The 15424-nt window shown below is 38.4% G+C and overlaps 1 protein-coding gene across 4 annotated transcripts in view; it reads left to right on the top strand.

The window, feature by feature from the left end:
* Positions 1-15275, top strand: part of si:dkey-220o5.5 (actin filament-associated protein 1) — a 27201-nt gene extending 11926 nt beyond the window's left edge. Inside the window, exons 3-17 of one of the 4 annotated variants that reach the window (XM_037779095.1) lie at positions 689-766; positions 881-942; positions 3244-3355; positions 4230-4450; positions 4567-4746; positions 6689-6754; positions 9147-9216; positions 10402-10631; positions 10742-10833; positions 11509-11626; positions 12174-12261; positions 13476-13642; positions 14318-14428; positions 14586-14612; positions 14664-15275. In XM_037779095.1, coding sequence (XP_037635023.1) covers positions 689-766; positions 881-942; positions 3244-3355; positions 4230-4450; positions 4567-4746; positions 6689-6754; positions 9147-9216; positions 10402-10631; positions 10742-10833; positions 11509-11626; positions 12174-12261; positions 13476-13642; positions 14318-14428; positions 14586-14612 — 1622 coding nt within the window. In that variant the 3' untranslated portion in view covers positions 14664-15275. The other 3 variants (XM_037779094.1, XM_037779093.1, XM_037779092.1) reach the window with 3 other exon arrangements.
* Positions 15276-15424: the final 149 nt, after the last annotated feature.

Genomic DNA, 15424 nt, shown 5'->3' with positions numbered 1-15424 from the left:
TGGCAGCCCAACAAGCGTCCAACGCTCGGAAGCCAGGCGATCCCTCGCGATTAAAAAACGCCCCTGTGGACACGTACAGTACCATCAGAGCGGGCGCCTGCTCTGGAGACAGACCGTCGCTGTCGCAAACCGGCCCAAACTGGCCCAAACCCACGCGCCATCGTCTCCGATAGAGCGGCCATCCACTCAGAATAGTCTCCCAGCGGCGGGGACGAGGCACCGCTCATTTTCTGTAACTGTAAATAATATAATCTAAAATATGTCATTGTGATTATCTTGACTGATTTTGAAGTTGTGATATGATTTGTGATATTAGAGGGAATGATAATTATTACATCATTATTCTCATTTTCATTGAAAAACATATTAAAATGATTATGGTGTGATTTTTGTGAAGATGTGTACCAAACAAAGATGTTTTCTTAAAGTCTGTAGAATATGATGTGTAGGCTTTAGACATCTCTACAACACCACAATATTTAATCTAAAATAGTATTTTGACACATTTTACCTTTAACAAATAATGTGATTTTGATCAAATATTGCTTATTTGTGCAGCTCTGCTGCCGGAGCCACTTCAGGACCAGTAGAACCAGTCAGATGGATGTGTGAACTAACTGTGGTTTATCTGGTAATAACAACACCGCTGAGGTTTACTGACACTGACGGATGTTTGTCATGTTTCTAGTGGAAGATGCCGAGTACATGATCATGAGCTGTCCGTCATCGTCTCCTAGCAACGAGCTGGCAGACTCACCTGGGACAGGTAACGCAAAATAGACACATTTAAGATGATTTATATTCACATTCATGTTAAACTGAAAACAAAGTTATGATAATGTTTGTAAATAAAGAGCTATGACATGTGTTGTTTGTCCAGAAGGTGTTCGGTCCTCTGAGCTGGTCTTAAAGCAGGACTCCCTGGTGTGGCTGAGAGACGCAGTGAGTCATCTTTTCTTTGCTTATCTCACCCAATGCATGCTGGGAGAGATGGGAGAGACTGCAGCCTGCCTCTGTGAACAGAAGCAGTGGTGGAAGAAGTACTCAGATCTTTTACTGCAGTAAAAGAAGTAATACTACAGTGTAGAAACACTCCGTTACAAGTAAAGGTCAAAATCTTCCTGAAGTAAAAGTACTAAAGTATTAACATAAAAATACACTGAGGCACCAAAGTGTTTTCTCCTGAGGAAACATGCATGTGACTAGTTTGTGTGTGGCATTAGCAGAGCAATTGTGTTTTAATGTTCTGTTGTTTGGATGTCAGTTAATTAAAACCTTGAGATTAGAGATTAATTACATTTAATAGAAAGTTAAAAAAAACAAGAAGTGATCTGTCTTTAGTGCAGACTCATCGTTTACAGGATTTATTTTTTTATCATTCTTTTTATTTAAGTTTCCAATAAGCACGGAGTAATATAAAGTCATGGATACAGTAGATATGAAACCCATCAAATATATATATATATACAAATTAAATAGTATTAAAATATATTATTAAATATGAGGAAAAAACAATAAAATCAAAAAAAGGAAAAAAATAAAAATAAAGTAATACTGATGAGAAAATAAAGATTAATAATAATAATAATAATAATAATAATAATAATAATAATAATAATAATAGAAATAATAACAATAATAAACAAATAAATAAATAAATAAATAAATAAATAAATAAATATATAAATATATAAATAAATTATAGCTGTCAAAGTTAACACGATAATAACGCGTTAATGCAAATTTGTTTTTACATCACTAATTTCTTTAACGCGTTAACGCAACTTGTGATTTTTAGTTTGTAACGGCTCAGTTTTAAAACTAGAGTGAAGATCCTGGCATCATAATACTCCCGCCCTCGTTGACCTCCTGATGGTTCCCCTCGAGGTTGAAGGAAAGAGGGTGATTTTTATTTTAGATAACAGGAGGAGGAGGCTGGTTGGTGATGTGGGTCAGTAATGACAGAGCGAGTCCTCCTGAGGTTAGGGAGGAGACGGCAGCGCTGCTGAGGGAGCGACAGGATGTTCACTGTTTACATACGAGGCCATCTCTCCTCTATCTGGCCTCCTATTGGCTCACAGCTCTGCACGGGGAGGAAGTGGTCACTGATGGCGGCCGATTAGCATCTGGTCTACGTGATGGATGCACGCACATACACACAAACACACTCTGTCTCCTGGGAAATGTTGTTCATATGCAACTAATTTAAAGTTGTTTAGCTTCAGTTCAGTTCAGTAGTGAGTTTAGCAGCGAGGACGGAGAGAGTGTGGAGGTGTACTATGTGTTAATGTCTCTAATACTGACAGTCAGTGTTGCATCCTTCAGTATTTATGGTTTCTCTCTCCTAGTTTAGTGGTTTAGTCGTCTAACTTTACTCCAGTAGTCCGACGGAGGCTTCAACCCAAACATGGACGTATTATTATTATTATTATTATTATATAGCTGGAGTCAACGATTCAGAGGTTTATTTGTCGCCTTCACAACTCATATCTCTTCTTCTTCTTCTTTTAGTTGGTTTTAGGCACAAAAACAACGTTATCAGGTGGTTTGAGTTCAAATGACTTCTACGTTAAGGATAGGGGACCTTCGTCGTCATGGTTACAGTAATAACTAGGTGGTTAAGGTGATTGATGGCGGTCTCGGTCAGAAGAAACCGACGTTGACTATCGGTAGGAAACAGGAAGGAAGTGACTAGCGGTCTGTGATGTTTTGTTGACCCGACCTCCTCCCTCTCTGACGTCACCTGACTTCATGAGGAGACCATGAGGAGTCTTTGACACTTCAACGTAAACAAATGTCACATTTGGGGTATTTGGCTGAAACCACTGATGCAGCGGTCTGTCTTGACAGCAGCATCAAATTAGATCATTTATTTATTTTTATTAAATACTTGACAAATTTCCTTTTAAGGTATATTTTGAACAGATAAAAACATGTGTGATTAATTTGCGATTAATGGTGATTAAATATTTTAATCGATCGACTAAAAATCCAAAATTTGATGTAAAAAAATCTGAAATCCAAAATTAAATGTGTTGGACTTTATCTATTTATCTGATGAGCTTTCCTCCCCCTTCATCCATCCCTCCATCCATCCATCCATTCATCCATCCCTCCATCCATCCATCCATCCATTCATCCATCCATCCCTCCATCCATCCCTCCATCCCTCCATCCATCCCTCCATCCATCCCTCCATCCCTCCATCCATCCCTCCATCCATCCCTCCGTCCCTCCATCCAGGGCCTCGTGGTGCCGCCCCTCCCTCCAGGAGGTCCAGGAGGTGATGATGATGATGAAGATACCTACGAGGAGGCTGAACCGTACCTACCTGACACGACCACGTCTAACACTGGTACCCACACACACACTCACACACACACACACACACACACACACACACACACACACACACACACACACACACACACACACTCACACACACATACACACACACATACACATGTTGTAAAAACGTTAATAAAAACCAGCCCATTCTCCCAACTTCTCAAATTACCGCCGTTTGGTCAGCGCCCCTCGGCCTCGGAGACCGACGCACGGAGGCGCCTTTTAGCGACAGTATGTGAAGAACTGGGCTTTCAACTATTACTACTAGCGTTGTTCGAAGGTCGGCGCAAGTGACGCAGTATTAATAGCGTGAGAGTCTGCTAATGGCGGGCGGGAGGGAGGGAGATGGACGATCAAACAAACACAGGACTTTCAACCAGGAGACCGTTGTCCGTGTCCCCGTGTGAAACTAAAAGTAACGTTGACTTGTCGGTATCGTCGGTCCTGAGTCACGTGAGTCGTTAGTCAGTGAAGTTTACGTCAACCACGACCGTTTTCTAACCCTACCTAAGTTCTTGTGTTGCCTAAACCTAACTTCCTGTTAAAACAGAAGTTTATTTTGAAAGGACACTATGCATGTAACCTGGTCCGTCCAACAGTAACGCTAGAGGGGAACCCTGTGCGTTGGTTTCCGATGCCAAAAAAAGGTAAGTCAGAAAAATGTCCAAAAACTGCCCGAAAAATGTAAAAATAAAAAAGGCAGAAGAAAAGTCAGATGCTGGTATCATAGTAAACTATAAAACCTGATGAATCCATCGGTACCAACCATGTCAGACTAGCTGGTCATGAAGGAGGTTAAATAACGCTCCAAACTTATGCTAAAAAATGTCCAAAAAAATTTCGAAAAAAAGTCTGAAAAGTGTTCTCCGTCTGTCCCTCAGAGAAGGCGGAGTCAGACAGCAGCCACTACGAGTCGTACGGGGAGGAAGATGACGATGACGAGGAGCCGGCGAAGGACAGAGCTCACTACATCCAATGGAGCGCCTCCCAGCCCTGCCTAAGACCCGCCCCCGAGTCACGCCTCTGTGGTTACCTGTGGAAGAGGAAGTGGCTCGGACAGTGGACCAAACAGCTGTTCATCATCCGGAGTGACGTGCTGCTGGTGAGACTAAAGAGAAACTAAACTGAACTAAAGGAAGGACACGTGTTTTATTTGATTATTTATGGACACCACTGACTGACTCTGTGTGTGTGTGTGTGTGTGTGTGTGTGTGTCAGTGCTATAAGTGTGCCCAGGACCTGCTGCCTCAGCTGGAGTTGAACCTGCGCGGCTGTCAGCTTCACTACAAGTCAAAGAGCAACAGGAAGATCCAGCACCAGCTCAAACTGGTTCTACTGGGCTCAGAGACGCTGGTGCTGGGCTACAACAGCTACCAGCAGGCCGACGAGTGGAGAAGGGTCAGACACACACTGATCATCATCACACTGAACATCACACTGAACATCACACTGAACATCATCACACTGAACATCATCACACTGAACATCACACTGAACATCATCACACTGAACATCACACTGAACATCATCACACTGAACATCATCACACTGAACATCATCACACTGAACATCACACTGAACATCATCACACTGAACATCACACTGAACATCATCACACTGAACATCACACTGAACATCATCACACTGAACATCACACTGAACATCATCACACTGAACATCACACTGAACATCACACTGAACATCATCACACTGAACATCATCACACTGAACATCACACTGAACATCATCACACTGAACATCACACTGAACATCATCACACTGAACATCACACTGAACATCACACTGAACATCACACTGAACATCATCACACTGAACATCACACTGAACATCACACTGAACATCACACTGAACATCACACTGAACATCACACTGAACATCATCACACTGAACATCATCACACTGAATATCATCACACTGAACATCACACTGAACATCACACTGAACATCATCACACTGAACATCACACTGAACATCATCACACTGAACATCACACTGAACATCATCACACTGAACATCATCACACTGAACATCACACTGAACATCACACTGAACATCATCACACTGAACATCACACTGAACATCATCACACTGAACATCATCACACTGAACATCACACTGAACATCATCACACTGAACATCATCACACTGAACATCACACTGAACATCACACTGAACATCATCACACTGAACATCATCACACTGAACATCACACTGAACATCATCACACTGAACATCACACTGAACATCATCACACTGAACATCACACTGAACATCACACTGAACATCACACTGAACATCATCACACTGAACATCACACTGAACATCACACTGAACATCACACTGAACATCACACTGAACATCACACTGAACATCACACTGAACATCATCACACTGAACATCATCACACTGAATATCATCACACTGAACATCACACTGAACATCACACTGAACATCATCACACTGAACATCACACTGAACATCATCACACTGAACATCATCACACTGAACATCACACTGAACATCGTCACACTGAACATCATCACACTGAACATCACACTGAACATCACACTGAACATCATCACACTGAACATCACACTGAACATCATCACACTGAACATCATCACACTGAACATCACACTGAACATCATCACACTGAACATCATCACACTGAACATCACACTGAACATCATCACACTGAACATCATCACACTGAACATCACACTGAACATCACACTGAACATCATCACACTGAACATCATCACACTGAACATCATCACACTTCTCTCATTACTAACACTCAGTATGTTGTATTCACCAGCGGTGGCATGTAACTATGTTAATTTACTCACATACTGCGCTGATGTACAAGTTTGAAGTACTTCTTTTTATGCTCTACTTCTACTCCACTACATCTCAGAGGGAAATATTGTACTTTTTACTGCACTACATTTACCCTAATCCTTACGTTTTTGCACCGTTGGAGAGAAATAGAACCTGAAGTAAATAAACAGCAACATGGAAAAGGTGCACATATAGATTAAGACCCTGATTAACATATAGATGAACATGACTGTGCTGTAGAGCAGGTACATTGTGGTGCATTCAGGTGTGTTCAGAAAACTGGACTAAACTATAACTTTATATAAAGTAGTTCAGTTTACTTCAGTAAAGGACGTGAGGATGAATTATTTGTATTTTACAGACAACACTGATGTTCATACATCCACACTGTTCCTCCAGGGTGAATACTGCATACTGTGTGCATTGACAGTAAAATGCAGTGTATAATGATCTGTGTTGTTCATGTGTGTGTCTGCAGGTGATAGAGGAGGTGAGTGTTGGAGGTGAAGTGGAGATCAGATCAGAGCCGCTGCTGTCCTGCAGGGTGAGACCTCCTCCATATATAATACAGTATATTTACTAACCCCGTCACACGTTACGTTACACTAAACCACTCACATAAAGACCAACACCAAGTGTCTCATGAAGGTGTGTTTGAGTCTTATAGGTGCTGTAGGGCTGGGAGAGCAGAACAAACCAAAAACAGGATGAAATAATAGTCATAATAATTCTGATAATAACATCTTGTAGTTAATGTGACTTAAATTAGAGTAATTACCTCCCTTAGTGTTTAAGGGGGAATCTGTTAAATGTGGCACACATGTTTACGTCTACGATTGTGCATGTAAGGGGGGAAAAATAAATAAATAAATAAATAAAATAATAATTGTACTGATACAAGTACTAAATATTCTGAGAAGAAATAACAAGGTGATAATAATTAGGGAGAAATTAAAATTATATAAATGAATAATTTGATATTTAGAAGTGTCAGCTATTGTAGTATGGAGGGCTGTCTATATATATATATGTATATATATATATATATAAACTGGAAAAACAAAGTTTTGAAACTTGTGTTTGCTGGATTATTTCTCTGTTGTATCAATGCTAATGGTCATTGTATTTTACATCGTTGGAAAGCCTGTTTATTTACCTTCACAATGATGTCAAACTTGTAAGGATCATGCATTTGTGGGATGAGCAGCACAGCTGATGATGTGGGGAGCGCCGAAGAAACATGTTCCAAAATGCTCTTCCAATGGTAAACAGTGTATTCTCCTGTTGGTGTTGACTCTTGTTTTGAGTTGTTTGGTGGATTAGATGATTGAACTCTCTATCAGTAACAAGGAACAAACAAGACATATTGGCTATTTTACACTTTATTCATTTAATACACCGTCAGGAGCCTCAGTAGCGGTGGAAGATCCATACGCAGCCACAACAGCCTGGCACCTCCTCCTCATGCTGGTCACCAACCTGGTCACACGTTGCAGTGGGATGGCGTTCCATTCCTCAACCAGGATTGGTTGCAGGTCAGCCAGCGTGGTTGTGTCGGTCACTCTAACACGTACAGCACGCCCAAGCTGATCCCACAAGTGTTGAATTGGGTTGAGGTGTGGACTCTTGGCAGGCCGTTCCATTCTCTCTACTCCCACATTGTGGAGGTAGTCTGTGATAACCCTGGCTCTGTGGGGGGGGCATTGTCATCTTGGAGGATGAAGTTAGGTTCCAGATTGTGGAGATATGGGATCACCACTGGCTGCAGAATCTCATCCTGATATCTCCCTGCATTGAGATGGCCTTCAATGATGACAAGCCTTGTTTTACCAGTGAGGGAGATGCCCCCCCCCCAACACCATGACACTGCCCCCACCAAAAGCTGTTACTCCATCGGTGCAACAATCAGCATAGCGTTCTCCACGTCGTCTCCATACTTTCACCCTGCCGTCCAACTTTGGCAGACAGAACCTGGACTCATCACTGAACATGACATTCCCCCACATGTTCAGGTTCCATTGTCTGTGTTGGAGACACCAGCGCCAACGGGCCTGAAGGTGAAGGGCAGTCATTGCAGGCTTCCTGGTAGTCTTATGAGAATACACTGTTTACCATTGGCAGAGCATTTTGGAACATTGTTCTTGGGCGCTCCCCACATAATCAGCTGTGCTGCTCATCCCACAAATGCATGATCCTTACAAGTGTGACATCATTGTGAAGGTAAATAAACAGGCTTTCCAACCATGTAAAATACAATGACCATTAGCATTGATACAACAGAGAAATAATCCAACAAACACAAGTTTCCGAACTTTGTTTTTCCAGTATATATGTATTATAATTTCACCTAAAACTGTTGTGTTCATTTTGCACTAAAGTTCTTAATTAAATGAGAAAATACTTTTCATTTCTCAAGTATTTAATTCACACAGGAGAAAAACTAAAATAGCTTTTACCATGTGGTTATTTCATATCGACTATTTATTTATTGAATTACCAGAAAACATTCTATATTGTGATATATAGTATATCTTTATTGAGATATGAAATGACCTATATTGAGATAGATTGTCCATATCGCCCTTCGTCTTATAGGACTGAAATATGTTTATAAAATCTAACTTGGAACGGCTGTTAAATTGTGATGTGTTTCACTTTGTCTCAAAAGCCTGAAAGAGAAGGAAAGATGGATTATTTAATTAGTATTTATTCAGATTATATTCTGAGTTTTCTTGTAGACACTGATGGAAAGATGCTTTAGTTGTTTTTTATTATTCATCTCTGTTGTTTATTAATGTATACGCAGCTTTCTGGTCCTGGCTCGAATTCATTTATGGTGTCTTGTAAGGTAGTTATATATATGACACAATAATAAATAAAAAGGATTCACCTATTCATAATAAATATTAATGTTTGTGTCCATGTTGTCTCTTCAGTCCAGTACAGTCCAGACTGACTCTGAGGAGGAGAAACCTGCAGCCGGCTGCAGCCAACACAAACACAAAGGTACTGAAATCATTACTTATTATTATTATTATTATTATTATTATTATCATTATAATAATAATAATAATTATTAGCATTATTATTATTATTATTATTATTATAATAATAATAATAATAATAATAATAATAATAATAATAATAATTATTATTATTATTATTATTATTATTATTATTAGAGTCTCTATGCTGGATAAAGACTGTGAGAGCTGCAGTGTTTAAGAAGAATCAGGTCAACATGTTAATGTGTCCAACACTTCAGATTCCTGCAGAGCTGCAGACATTCAGCCTCAGCTGGACTCTGAGTTTATTGATAAAGAAGTATGAACAACAAAAATGTACTTAAAGTACCAAAAGTAAAAGTACTCCTCAGACAGACCTCTGGCCTCTGTTAGTGTTTATTATCATTATTAATAATGTTTAAATGTTGTAGCTGGTCGAGGTGGAGCTCATTTTATCTGCTTCATATACTGTCGGGTTGTTTAATCTGTAATATTAATGCATCATATTTTATATACTTTTATTTATTTTATGCACTATTTTACTGATTATATTGTGTCATTGTTTCACAGTTTCATTTAATTAATTTTATTTTAGCTATTTTTTATTTATTTATCTATTTGTTAGACTCATTTTTACATTATTTGAACTATTTGTTAGATTATGTTCTATTAATTTGATCTATTTATTAGATTAACTTTTATTTTATTTTATCTATTTGTTAGATTCATTTTTATTTTATTATATCTATTTGTATGATTATTATTTTATTTCATTTATTTGTTAGATTATTATTTTTTTATTTTATCTGTTTGTTTGATTATTTTTATTTATTTTTATCTATTTTTTAGATTCATTTTCTATTTTATTTAATTTAATTGCTAGATTAATTTTGTACTTATTTGATCTATTTGTTCGATTCATTTTTATTTGTTAGATTTGTTCTGGAGAGGCAGAATTTCACTCCGTGCTGTAGTGTGTATGACTGTATATGTGACCATAAAACTGATTTTCTAAATTTAGTTTGTAAAATCTTAATCTGATAAGTAACTTTAACTATTAAATAAATAGAAATACTAAAGTAAAGTAAATGTACTTATTACTTTCCACCACTGGTTGGTCATGATGTACAGAAACAGCTCCTTTAATTCAGTCCTGTTAGAGTGACCTCTGACCTTTGATTGGCAGGTGTCCTGAGCGTGCTGATGAACTGTCAGTGGCAGAATTTACTGTGTCGGGTGGAGCAGGGTTTACTCAACATGTTCGGAGAGGAAGAGGAGGAGGAGGAGGAGGAGGTGAAGAGGTCGCCTCAGTACACCGTCCAGCTCAGAGGATGTGATGTCAGAGCCGGGCCCGACACCGACCGCTCATACAGGATCACACTGAGCATGCTCGGTGACCAGGTGGCCATGCTGGAGGTGAGCTGGAGAACAAAACAGGAAGTCATTCATTTGAATTCATTCAGATTTTCATGTGTCCTTCCTTCCTTCCTTGCTACCTCCCTTCCTTCCTTCCTTGCTTCATTCAGGTGAGTAGCTCAGGTGAGAAGGAGCGATGGTTGAAGCTGCTGCAGGACGGAGCTGCTGCCAACACTCAGGATCACTCAGGTGGAGCTCTCAGGTAACAGAGTCTCTTACACACAAAACACATTATGAGTTAATAACATCAGATATTTTCTTGTAAACTTCCCAACAGCTTACACAAGTACAACTGAAACCGTTAATCACTTAATCAGTGGATTTTTACAATGTGGTATTAGTACTGTTACTGTAACACAGTATGTTTACAGTGCAGTGTTCTTCTTCAGTATTATATTGTTTCTCTCCTCCTCTTCCTCTTCCTCCTCTTCCTCCTCCTCCTTCAGTATTATATTGTTTCTCTCCTCCTCCTCCTCCTCCTCCTCTTCCTCCTCCTTCAGTATTATATTGTTTCTCTCTTCCTCCTCCTCCTCCTCCTCCTCCTCCTCCTCCTGCTTCAGCATTATATTGTTTCTCTCCTCCTCCTCTTCCTCCTCCTCCTCTTCCTCCTCCTCCTCCTTCAGTGTTATATTGTTTCTCTCCTCCTCCTCTTCCTCCTCCTCCTCCTTCAGTGTTATATTGTTTCTCTCCTCCTCCTCTTCCTCCTCCTCCTCTTCCTCCTCCTCCTCCTTCAGTATTATATTGTTTCTCTCCTCCTCCTCCTCCTCCTCCTCTTCCTCCTCCTTCAGTATTATATTGTTTCTCTCCTCCTCCTCCTCCTCCTCCTCCTCCTCCTCCTTCAGTGTTATATTGTTTCTCTCCTCCTCTTCCTCCTCAGTGGGCTTCAGATTCGAAGGTTTCCCTCCTCTAACACCTACATGGACGACCCGTTCCATCTGAGTGGAACCGGCCCGGACCAGCCCATCTACTCCAACACCCCCGTACTGGAGCACATGGTACGCTCCGCACGGTTGAACCACTCAGTCACTACCTGTGTAATAGATTACTCTGTAGTCAGCGATACATGAACCTTCAGAATATAGAGAGGAATGAAAGTGGAGAGTTTTGGTGGTTGTTCGAGCTGCTGAAGTTCAGAATCTGAGAAAACACTCTTTAAAGATATGGATTGTTAAATTTCATACATTCAGTGAAGACACTACGGGTTGAACTAATAGATATCACCATGGAACTTCCCCAGTTGATTACTAACATTAAGACAGTTATGTTTTTCTATTACAAGTTTTCTGAAATGTGATGTTTAAATATGTAAATGAGGCGTTATCTAACGGTAACTGTTGGTGAATTTAGGAGAAATCTACAAACACAAACAGACAAAGTAGTAAAATAAATGTTTTCTTTCCACTAGTCTGGAAGAACGCGTGTTATTGAAGCAAAATAGACCCAAAAATAAAAAAAACTAGTGTAGTGTTAAGAATGAAGAAAAGGTTTTAAAATGTTTCATTTATTATTTATTGATATGATGTAATATTTATGATGTTTCAGCTGCTCAGCTCTCAGGATTCAGACCGCTGCAGCTCGGTGTCGTCCAGAGACTCAGTGACCTACAGCAACGCCGTCTTCACCGGCCACAGTGAGTCTCCGCTAGCAAAGAAACTCTTAAAAACATGAAGACTTTCACAGTTTCAGGTTCATTTTCTCACTAAAACCTGTTCAGGCATCAGATGAGAGAAGATCTGAGCTGATAAAAACGTTCACACTGATCTGAGTCTCCCGATTCGACTGTTATCAGCTCATTAAATGTGTGTTATCGCTGGTTATAAGCCTCATAGATGTGGGTCAGTAGGTATGGAGGACAGAACCTGCCAAAATGAAAAAAATAAAAAAATAAATGGCTCCATAAATAAATATATAAACATGTTATTAAATGTTGCAAAAATAATATTACAAATAAATGTAGCCATAAATGAATTGATCAAATGTGACATAAATTGATATTTCTGTTTTAATTTGCTTCTATATTTATTTATCTTTGTATTAATTCCCTTATGTCTTTATTCTTCCTTTTATTTATTTATTTATTTATGTATTCTTTTTATACATTTTTACATTGATTTATTTTTGCATTTATTATTTATTTATTTGTGTATATATATTCTGTACGGGTGGCGGTACCACAGGGATATAAGTAGGTGCTGGGAATCTGGTGGTGTGAATTTATTTTATTCATTTATTTATTTTTATGTATTTATATTTATTTATGATTATCTATTCATTTATTGTTATTCATGAAATAAAATAAAAAATAATTATAATATTTGTTTTATAATTTCTATTAATTAATTTATAATTTTAATTTTAGTATTATGATTATTAAAAACAAATTCTCTCCTATTTTGTTTTCAAATAGTTTGTTTCTCAATTTACAGTATATTACATATTTTTTTATTTGTTGTGGTTTAGGTTGTTGTAGTATTTTTTCTTAAGGAAACAATAAAAAGCAAAAGCAACTCGTTCTAACACGTAAAACTGAATGAAACGGCTTCTTTAGGTTTAGCTTTTTGTAGGATATCATAGGAACTGTTGCCTCAAAACACACTTTTATAAAGCTGCTTTTAATTCTTCATTCTGATGCTTTTGTTATTTATTTTGGTTTTTGTTTAGTTTTTTGTGTGTTTGTACTAATTCATTTTATTGTTTTTACATTCATATTTAATTACCCCTGTGATAGTTGCTCTGCTACCTGATACTTTGTCTCTCTTCCTCGTGTCTTTCCTGTCGTACGAACGTACAGCTTACAGCGTATATAAATAAAGTTATGGTTGACCGTTTGTTTGTGCGTTCCAGACAGGAAGTCGGTGGAGGTGGAGCGAGGCGTCCAGAAGCTGGAGCTGACCGGGAAGAGGTCGGTGCAGCTGAGGGCGGGGTCAGAGGTCAACCTGACGTCTGCCGGGAAGCAAAACAAGCGCACCTCTTTTAGACAGTCGCTGGCCATATGCAGTGAGCGCGCTCAGGTGGGAAAAACAAACATCTCTAAACTAAGATTTATTCACATGAAAATGCAGCACAGACGAGAACACGCTTCATTCAGTATATAAGTATATGTATATAAAATATTTCTGATATACTTTAGCTACTACTACTGGCTGCTAAATTATCTGAATTGTTCTGACGTTCTCCAAAAAACGATATACAAACTTACCAATACTTTATATCATGGCTTTTATTTTACCAGCAGTGTCCAACCCGATGTTCTTCAAAACACAGTCAACAACTGTTCCCTCTCCTCCACGTCACATCAAACTTTATTAAATATATATATATATATATATATATATATATACATATACATATGTATATATACATACACAAGTAAAATAGTGATAATAGCATGCTGTATATAACATATTACTAATAATAAACCTAACCTATAATAAAAGAAAATATTAAATAAATAAAATAAATAAATACACACATCTACTGTACATATCTAGGCTATACACATTCATACATACAAATCAATAAAACATTTAAAAACCTTCATCTTGATGCGGATTCAGAGCATCAGTTAATGTTTACATGTTCTGTAACTGGATCACACTGGTTTTGACATCCTCACTGGTCTCTGCTGGTCTCTGCTGGTCTCAACTGTAACCTCTACTGGTCTCTGCTATTCTCTGCTGGTCCAGGCGGGTTTCCTGAACCCTCTGCTGCGACGGACAGCGTCGGCTAAAACGTCTCTGAGACGAGCTCCTTCAGCGCTCTTCATCGAACACGGGAAGGTTTTCCAGAGGAGGAAGGTGAGTTTCACTCAAACACTGATGTCAGCTGCAGAATACTACTTCTGAAAGGTCAAAGGTCAAAGGTTAAAGGTCGGCAACAATACCAACATTATTTCTGGTGACCAGGCCAATCTGTCTCAGTCATCAGTCAGTCATTGTGTTTCTGTTCTCACAGGAATGGGAAACCAAAGCTGTTGCTTGACACCATCATCATCATCATCATCACCATCATCATCATCATCATCATCATCATCATCATCATCATCATCATCATCATCATCATCATCATCATCATCATCAAAGCGACCGACTGCTTTTGGACATTTCCAAACTGCTGTTGGTAGTTTTCATAGACTGAACACATAAAATCACTCACACTAAACTTTCTTTATCAACATGTCCTGTTAACCACTAATCCGGGTTCATTTTAGTCCTTTAGAGGACAAACAATGTCTTTTTTAGTGTACTTCCTGTTGTTCTAGGAGCTTTGAACCAAATGAGCCGCAGTCACGTCTTTCTTTATTTCCACAGAGAGAGTCTGAACTCTGTCAGGTGTGTTTTGTCTTGATTTATTGTTGTTGATTTGTTTTTTAATTAGTTGTGTTTAGTTTAATCCCACCTGATCTCCTTGATGTCTTAACTGAAACAGTTTTATATCTGTTCTCACGTTGATCTGCACACTGTTATTATATGTTATTATATGTTATTATATACACTTGATGATTCATGTTTATTTCCATGTCGGTCACTTGTTTGTATCATTTTTATATTTACTGGATTTTTATAATAATCTCAGGAGAACGTTTCTTTGTTGATGTCGGACTAAACTGTAAAATGATATTGTACTATTAAAAACTGAATTTTACATATTGTTTTTGATTTTACTTGTAAAAGAGTGCTTTATAACACATGCCATATTCCCTTATTTATTTATTCTTCTGTTTAATTTTCCCTTTTATTCATTTATCTATTTATTTGTATTAATTTTTAAATTTATTATTTTTTTATTTATTT

The sequence above is a fragment of the Sebastes umbrosus genome, chromosome 8, assembly GCF_015220745.1.
Source record: "Sebastes umbrosus isolate fSebUmb1 chromosome 8, fSebUmb1.pri, whole genome shotgun sequence".
Classification (NCBI taxonomy): domain Eukaryota; kingdom Metazoa; phylum Chordata; class Actinopteri; order Perciformes; family Sebastidae; genus Sebastes; species Sebastes umbrosus.
This window is presented reverse-complemented; position numbering and strand designations above follow the sequence as displayed.